The sequence below is a fragment of the Arachis ipaensis genome, chromosome B3 (genome assembly GCF_059453495.1).
Source record: "Arachis ipaensis isolate K30076 ecotype BB chromosome B3, ASM5945349v1, whole genome shotgun sequence".
In the NCBI taxonomy this organism is placed as follows: Eukaryota; Viridiplantae; Streptophyta; class Magnoliopsida; order Fabales; family Fabaceae; genus Arachis; species Arachis ipaensis.
Window position 1 is genome coordinate 36,392,463 of NC_142438.1, and position 9,515 is coordinate 36,401,977.

The 9,515-nt window shown below is 32.0% G+C and overlaps 1 protein-coding gene across 4 annotated transcripts; it reads left to right on the plus strand.

The window, feature by feature from the left end:
• Nucleotides 1-5,609: 5,609 nt before the first annotated feature.
• Nucleotides 5,610-9,232, plus strand: LOC107630268 (F-box/kelch-repeat protein At1g67480). 4 transcript variants are annotated; one of them, XM_088508332.1, is made up of 6 exons: nucleotides 5,610-5,843; nucleotides 6,009-6,107; nucleotides 6,194-6,270; nucleotides 6,908-6,975; nucleotides 7,075-7,951; nucleotides 8,294-9,232. In XM_088508332.1, the coding sequence occupies exons 5-6, from the start codon at nucleotides 7,392-7,394 to the stop codon at nucleotides 8,919-8,921; spliced, it is 1,188 nt and encodes a 395-aa protein (XP_088364458.1). In that variant the 5' UTR covers nucleotides 5,610-5,843; nucleotides 6,009-6,107; nucleotides 6,194-6,270; nucleotides 6,908-6,975; nucleotides 7,075-7,391; the 3' UTR covers nucleotides 8,922-9,232. The 4 variants fall into 4 exon arrangements, with proteins under 4 accessions (XP_088364458.1, XP_088364456.1, XP_088364457.1 ...); XM_088508330.1 differs by having other exon boundaries at nucleotides 6,194-6,975; XM_088508331.1 differs by lacking the exon at nucleotides 6,009-6,107.
• The last annotated feature ends 283 nt before the right edge of the window (nucleotides 9,233-9,515 follow it).

The following is a 9,515-nucleotide window of genomic DNA, read 5'->3' on the forward strand; positions in this document are numbered from 1 at the left end:
ATTTAATTATATCTTTCTAATAGAATTTATATTAAAAAATTAACAATAATAAATAAAATATATACTAACTTAAAAACACATAGTAAAAAAGATACAATAATATGAATAATGAGTATAAAAAAATATGTATTAGTAAAAAAAAATAAACATCCAACCCGGTCCTTATCCATCTTAACATTTTTATTTTGGGCAATATGATCCTTCTATTAAAAAATTCATTAAATAATAACAAAAATTAGTTTTGTGGGTGTTTTATTTGTACTTTATAGGGATTTTAAATTTCCACAGGCTATTAATAAGTTTATTTTTGAAAAAGCCTTTCATCAATGGTAGTTAAGTGAAAAAAAAAACCATTGATAAAAATGATGCCGCAAAAAAAAGTAATTGTAGTACAAATACCTTATAAAGGAAAAAATAACATCGAATAAGAAATGAAAGAAGAAATTTTTTTTTTGAATAAGAGAGTTCAACACAATAAGTGGAGCAAGAACAACAACAAGCAAATAGAAAAGTTAAAAAAGAAAAAAAATTGCAAAAAAATTCGTCAACTATTTTTTGTGTTCCTCCTTCTTATAGTGTACTCCTGATTTTGTACTCCTAATTTTGTACTAGTGAAAACATCTTCAACCACTCCAATGTTATTAAAACTCTGTCAATCCAATTGTAAGATCACTAAGCGAAAGTCCAGTTGCATATCTTCTTTTATCAATTCTTACTAAAACTCTGTTAATCTGACAGCATCCATTTTCCCCTCCACCTGCACAATCTCGTTGAAGTCTCCCATAAAGGCTGACATAACTCTGTAATATAACTTAATTTCTCCCGCACAACAAATTTTTCTTCTCTTGTATGAACTCCATACACCACAGAAAGCATAATTGAAATTATTTTTAGTAAGACCCCTTCAACACACAACCAAAACTCTCCTTTATGACAACGACTCATTTTAAACATTATTTCATCCCAAATTAATAGTAAACCACTTGAGGCACCCTCCAACTCAACATATTTTCATCCCGCAACATCACTCTCCAGAATTCTTATTACATCAAATTTCATAACTACCTGCCACTTAATCTCAAACAAGCCCAACGTATTCAACTTAAATTTTTTCTTGATGTTCAATTTTCCATCACCCATTAACCCTCTACCATTCCAAGAACACATTATTTTAATAATTTATTACACACCTTTTTTTTTTATTTTTGGACTTGCAGCGTCTTCTTTTCTCTTTCTGTTTAGCCAATCTTCTTTTCTTCATTCTGTGCTTGGAGAATAACCATAATATCATCTTCTTCATTGTATAAAATTGCACCTGATTCCAACGCTAGGTCCCAAGTTTTTCTATTTTCAAGCATATGCTTCTCCAAATATTATTTCTGTTTTCCTTACTTCCTTCATTCTTGTCCGAACCACCATCATCAACCATCCTCTTCCCAACTACTTCTTCATCATGTTCTGATAGCTCTCTCTGTCTCTTTGTCAATGTTGTTCCCTTTGTGCCGAAGCCGAAACCCATACCACTATTATTCACAATGTCATCCCTATCACGCGTTTCTTCATCAACGTCTTCTGCACCATCATCAACATACACACCCAACCCACCAGTCCCTCCATTCAATATCACCACTAGAAGAGTAGCGGCTTGGTTCTCCACCACCAACTCTTCCTCGATCTCATGACCCAACATAGGTGTTGTCAGGGTTGCGCATTTTCCTTGCCACGTTGAACCTCCTTTGTCGTGGCCAGTCTTTAGCTTTCCTCCTTCAACACCGATTCAGTCTCTCTCGATTTTCTCCGCGCCGGTTTCTAGCACAAGTTTTGCAGATGCAGCTTCCTGCACACTTGTCGTAGACCCTTCTCTAGCGTGCCCATCCCTATCGTAAAAACCGTGCTCTATTTCCATCAAGCCTGACTCAGATTTTAAACCCAACCCAACATCACCGAACCGGTTGATTGAGGAAGTCGGGTCCAAAGATCCTTCTCTATCTTTTTTGGACAACTTTGAATTGTTGGGCCTAGCACCAAGCCTACAAAGAGCCTTCTTTTTCTTATTCCGTTTGCCCCTCATTTCTAATCCATTAAAGTTACTTTCATAAATCCATGTTACTGTATCTTCATAATCAACTTCATAATTAATATGATCACATTCCACACAATCCGCTCTCCCTTCAATTCCTTCATAAATTGGTTGATATGTTACCGTTTTTACCTGATTTTGTTTTGAATGATCACTAATCCACTCATTCAAAATAATTTTAGGAATTACCAACCTGTCCTTATCTTCTCCGTCTTCCCTCAGCTCCCCCATCACCACATCGGCAGCCTGGTCGTTGAAAACTGCCAATTTTGTAGCCCGTGCACTTCTTAAGCTCGTACCCACACACTCCCTTTCTGCAACTATTCCTCGTTGTTCACAACTATAGTCACTTTTTTCATTAGCTTCTTCATAACAATTCAATCCAAAAGCCTCCCGTCCCACTTCTTTCACTAGTACATCAAATCCACTGACACCTATTATGATATGGACCCATTCATTAATCATATCCATGATACAAGTATCAATTTGCACTCGTCCAACACTAAAAGACATGCACGATTCTGTCACTTTGTCACAACCGACTACTTCCTTCCATTGGCCTCCTAACATACTAAAGGTATCTGCTGACCACGTATGTAACGGAACCCCGTAATATTCTAACCACACTCTTCGAGTTTCACATCGCTCCGTCTCATCCCATCTCCATATACTATGGAAGAAGTGCAAGAGACTATGCATTTTAAACGTATATGCTTTTTCTGCATTCAATACAGAATCAAAAGTCAAAAGAACTTTATATGCTCCCAATTTTCGTACTTGGACAACTTGAGGCAGGTTTTTTTCAATCAATCATCAATATTGGTATTGGTGATGATGATAGTAGAAGAGATAATGATGATGATAAAGTATGGTTATATAATAAAAATAATATAGGTAGGAATGATAATAATGAAAATGAAGAAGGTAGTGGTAGTAGTGATAGTAATTGGTTGTATTGTTAAAAAAAATTTGGTGGGATTTAAAATCCCCACAAAATACAAATAAAACCCCCCACAAAATTAATTTTTGTTATTATTTAAAAAAAAATTTAATAGAAGGATCGTATTGTCCCAAAAAAAAGTTGAGAACCGAAGTATCCGTTTTCTAGACAGGAGTTGCGCTGTCTTGTGTAAAAATAGACAAAGACCGGATTGAGTCTTTACTGAAAAAATATATGAACAATGATTAAAAAAAAATATATTAGTAAAAATAATTAAAAAAATTTATATAAATAATGAGTACTAACAATTCTATTAAAAGAATATAATAATATACATAAGAAAATATAAAAAAATTCTAAACAAAAATATTCATACTATTAACAAAAAAAAATAAAAAATTGATAAAAATTAAAACTTAATAAAAAGTACTAACAATAATATTAAAAAATATTTATTTGTAAAGTATAGCCGTAAAAAAAATTTAAAAATTTTTTATGATTATTCTTTGGTATCTCTTATTGTAAATGAAATTAAATGACATAATTGGTAAAAAAAATAAATTCTTCAATTAATTTTTAATTTATCAATTAAACGCAAAAATTACAATTGAAAAAAAAGTTAGCCAAACAAAAAATTATGGCATTCAAAAAGATTGAACGTGCTTTTTGTGCTTCCAAAGGCATTTGTCACACACCCTTTTGCTTCTAATTCTATAAATATACTTTTATTTTATTTATATAATTTAATAATATTTTAACTTTTTATCTCATTTTTTTATAAATTCACTTATCATACTCTTATCGACCTCATTTATTAATGATAATAATTATAATATTATATCTCTAATTATTAGACATTTTTGTAATCATCACTTAATATTTTTTTTATAATTTAAATTTTATATTTAAGAATCCAATAAATACTAATAATAATAAAGAACAGTAATAATAATATTCATTAAATGACTTTAATTGTAATTGATTTTTAATTCCTTTATTTTATTTATTATTATTCCAAAAATTAGCACGTGTAAAGGCTTTGTTTAATAGGTTAATCGTTGTGAGAAAAAAAATTTTTAGTTTATCCAAACGGTATTCCCTAACCCGATATGTTAAGAACTCATCTATCGCGGATCTGAGCTCCATTTAAGGGTCTGTCGCTGGCCAATGAGTTGCTGCATGCACAAGACGGAGTTTCGAACTCCCAACACTTGCTTAAACGGATGAGTGAGCTGACCACTTGACCAACCCAAGTGGTTAAACACAAAGAAAAATTACGAAGGACGTATACTTCCCTAGAGCCCAAAAATCACAACTCTAGTCCAATTACAAGTACAATTGGAATAGGTCAAGAAAATTTACAAAAAGTCATCTTTGTCATCACAAATAATATGACATTTGAATTTGACCTTAACACGATACTCATGTCAAAAGGAGTTGAAAAATAATTTGAACAACAGACGACTCTCCGGATGAGATTGTTGCCAGTCAACCAATTTTCGAGAATATAGAAAATCACACTAGCTTTAATGAGCTATGGTAATAAACAGATTTAATTTTACTGTACTAACTAAGTTCATACACATAACATTCATAAGTTCATATACATAACATCCATAATTATATACAACTAACATCTAAAAATTAAATTTATATTTATTAGATATTACATCCATACACATCATTTTTTAGTTATTGCATAAGTAACTATCAAGTTAACATCGATGTTTTTAAATTTTATCATAATTGAATTTAAAAAAAATGTCAAATTATTAAATTAATTTATTCAATTGATAAATTTACTCATAACATTTATAAATTCATACACATAACATTCATAATTTCATATTAATAACATCCATAATTTTGTACTCATAATATTCATAATTTCATACATATGATGTCTATAATTAATAAATTTTTATCATTAATATTACTAAATTTTAAACTATGCATTTTATTATATTCTTCAAATTATTTCATATGTGCACTAATAGGTCATGATTTTAATTATTTTAATATTTTTTATTTTTATTTATATGTATGCTTATTTATTGATAATTATTTTTAAAAATTAATTTTTAATTTTTATTTATATTTTATATTTTATTTTTTAATAATCTATATATAAAATATGAGTTGTATAATAGAAGTTGTTAAAATTTTTAATTTAATCTCCATAATTTTTGTAGAGAAATGATATTTTGATAGGTAATAATGTGATTGAGAAATGTTACGAATTTGATTTGAGAAAAATTGATATTGATTTTGGGAAGAACATTAATGACTCTAAACATATAAAAAAAAGACGAATAATAAGAAATGTGAGTGATAAAGAAGTGTGTATATCACTTATTTATACAAGAGAATAAAATTTTTTACATGATATTTTTATATTATAATTATTCTTTGACTACCTAGCATCACTGTTTAAAAAATTATCTAAATAAATGAATCTAATTGGATTATTGTTATATCTTGTCAATATATTAAAATTAATTTTTTTAAAAATAATATTAAAAATTAATTTGTCTAATAATGTTTAATAACTCCTCGTAGCCCCCACTCTCTTCCTTCATCGAACACGGTTGTCCAAGTGCAACCTAACACTGATCTCATTCCTTTGCTGACTCCAATTATTACCATTTTTCTTCATTTTTCACGTTTGAACTCGGTCCGCATTCTTGGAAAGTGTTGTCTTCTCCAACACTTTTGCGTCTAATTCTATGAATACCCTTTGCCTCTTACACCCTCTCCCCTCTCTCTGTCTCGTTCCATATACTCTTCACTCTTAATCTTATTCTGTTTCCTCTTTGTCATCATGTAAGTCCTTTTTCTCTTTTCATCCTTTTCTTCATTATTATTGTTATTCTTTTTCCATTTCTCTTACTACAGATCTAATTAGAGTTTTCTATATAATTCTGAATCTGGTTCTTATACTCCTTAAATCTTATATTGATTTCATACATCTCTGCTCAAATAACACAGATTTATATTACGCTCTTTAACATTAAGTTCCTCTGCTGAATGAATTTCATACCTGAAAACGTTTCAACTTCCAAACAAGGCTTTTCTTTGTCTCGTTAGGTATTATTTTGATTCTTTGTTTGTTTATGTGAAATGTGAAAAGTGAAAAGTGAAAAGCCCATCTGAATTGTGTAATTTGATTTCAGATCTGGTGGCTACTTCCGCTTCTGGACTTTTCAGCAAAGAATATTGATATCTCATACATATCTTACGGATTTTCAGTGTGTGGAACTGCTAAATATGTTATAGTTTTGCTTTGTTTTGAATCTTCCTAAATCCTACTTACTTAGTTCTTATCCCATGTTTTGATCTTTTATCGCTTTTAGTAGGTTGATTATGACTTCATATTTGTCTCAACTATGTCAAAAGTTGTTCAATTTTTCTCAAGATTTCGTACATAGTTCATCTCTTTTGTTTGTGAATTGTTTTTGTGTTGAGAGTTGCACATTTATGAGATTTCAACAAAGTAGTGGAGCTTATCTTTTTGAGTGTTAATCCTCAATATAGTGTTTTAGATTCTAGTGTTCACTACAATTAATGTGAAGTTTTGCACAATTATTTCTTTGTATGGTATTATTTGTAAGATTTTTGGGATAGAAGCTATGAAAATCAAACGCTTGTGCTGGACAATAGATGACTAGTTGTAAATTTTTTTACATTAAATTGCATAAAAATTAAATTTCTGTGGATTCCTGTCCAATTGATGTGTATATTGAAAAGAATGCCGATTGCTTTTGTTAACCCTCCAGATTGAACTTTTTCCCAGTTGAAGTTTCCCCATTGACTATGTAATGTATTCTCTCAAATATTGCTACTTGTGTTGAAAATTGACTTATCTTTCTCCTTGTTTAACATTTCAGCAATATAAACTTGAAGAAAATGGAAGTTATAGGTGGCTGAATGTTGCCAAGTTCTATGGCCTACACTGGTATGACTGTGTTCGTACCTATAATAATTCTGTTGATTATCATTGATTACTTTATCTTTTTAACTTTAGAATGTAACAATTTCTTGTTGTAATTTATAGATCTTTGGGCAATGTGTAAGGGAGGATACAAGTTTAGCAGCCTAAGAAACAATTCGCTGACGAAGATAAATCAGAGCAATCACAGTAGTAGCAGAACTTGTGTTATGGAATTTGAATCAGACTGGACAAAGCACAGAAAATCATCCGCTTACACCGCTCACGTGATTCGTTCTGCAACATCTATCTTGCCGTGGTCTTGTAGAGTCCCAATTGGTGAAGGGTATCATGAATTCCTTTAATTATATAATTCACATTAAGACCTTTGTTCATTGTTCAGTTGATTGGTCACGGAAAAATTGTCTACATCTTGGAGATATATGGTAAGTGTATTTGCTGATTTGGAAAAGATGCCTGGTTTTGTTGCTGGAAAGAAGAGATCTACAGGCCGAAACATGTGTTTCACCAATTTGGCCAATCAAGACAAGTTAAGTTGTTTGCAAACCAATCATTTCTTTGCCTCTGAGGTACCGGAAAACGATGATAGCCCCATTCTACCTGGTCTGCCTGATGATGTGGCAAAACATTGCCTTGCTCTTGTGCCTCGTTCTAACGTCCCAACTATTGGTGGTGTCTGTAAGAGATGGAGGTCATTTATTCAAAGCAAAGAGTTCATTACTGTGCGAAAATTGGCAGGGATGGTTGAGGAATGGCTCTATTTCTTAAAAATGGATACTGAAGGAGAGGGAACTCATTGGGAGGTTATGGATCGTCCCAGTCATAAATGCCAAGCTCTTCCACCGATGCCTGGTCCGGTAAAGGCTGGATTTGGAGTGGTGGTTCTTAATGGAAAGCTTCTTGTTATTGCTGGATATTCAACTACAGATAGAAGTACCTTTGCCTCAGCAGAGGTTTACCAATATGACTCGCTCCTCAACAAGTACGATTTTCTTTTGTGCTTTATCTAGAAATCTATAAATGAGAGTACTTAAATTTTAACATTTGTCAATAGAGATGGTTTATAATAGGATGCAATGACATTGTTACTTTCATTTATGTATCTGACCCTACCTGGTACATAAGACTTTCGTGTTTTTTGTTAATTTAGTTAGAAATCTGGGGAATATATTGCATAGATTAATTCTGGTACGAAATCTAGTTCAGGATAGCCTCTTTTCCTGTTCATAATTTGGAGAACTTAATTGTCTGTTAAGCTTGTGAATTTTCTCCTGTAATAATTTTGTAAATTTTTCATGTGTTCCATTTTGGATATCAAATGCAGTTGGAGCAGACTATCAAAAATGAATGTGGCTCGTTATGACTTTGCATGTGCCGAAGTCAATGGCTTGGTTTATGCTGTAGGAGGCTATGGATTGGACGGTGAAATTCTCTCTAGTGCTGAGGTGTACGACCCTGACACCGACAAATGGACACTGATAGAGAGTGTCCGGCGCCCAAGATGGGGTTGCTTTGCCTGTTCATTGGATGGTAAGCTCTATGTCATGGGTGGAAGGTCGAGCTTTACAATTGGAAACTCCAAGTTTGTTGATGTTTATGACCCTGAAGTCCACAGCTGGGGTGAGTTCAAGAACGGCTCTGTTATGGTCACAGCGCACGCAGTATTGGGAAAGAAATTGTTCTGTATGGAGTGGAAGAACCAGAGGAAGCTAGCAATATTCTGTTCTGAAGACAATTCGTGGAAAATGGTACCACTTCCACTCACTGGTAGCTCCAGTGTTGATTTTAGATTTGGGATATTTGATGAAAAGCTGTTGCTATTCTCACTGGAAGCAGGACCCTCTTATCAAACTTTGTTGTATGATCCAAATGCAGCTAAAGGGTCAGAGTGGCAAATTTCTGATATAAAACCATCTGGTGTGTTCTTGTGCAGTGTAACAATCAAGGCATGAATATGAAATACTAATGAGGATCTGAACTTTGGAGAGTGGAGTGGAAGTGGAAGACTTCATTGGCTTTTAAGTTTTATACATTTTAATAAAGTTTAGGAAAGTAGTTTATGTGTTTCATTTTATATTTTCCATTTCTTCCACGTGTTTTGATTATGTACTTTTGCATGTGTCTTTTATTTACTTGGATTACTGTATCATTTAAGTCTTATATGTGGCATAATATGGTGTATTAAGTCCCAGTATGGGAACTATTGGGTTACTTTGGTACAATTAATTTATTGAATTTGAGGCTTGAGCAGCACTTTTTCAAATTATGGTGAGTGAATTATGATTAACAGTAATAGTCATTTCAATTATGGTCTACATATTGCTATACATCCAAGTCTTTTATGAATCAAATCTAATCAAGTTAAATAATAGGATTTAAAATAATGCTAGCCATAACTGATTTTTGTTATGTTAAATCAATTTGGTTGAATTTAGTTAATAAAAAAGATTTAGATGTGTAGCATCATTCTTGTGCGCCTATGTGACTACTCTCCAAACTGATATACTAAAGTCAAAGTCAATAATTGAAAGGGAGCATCTATGGTG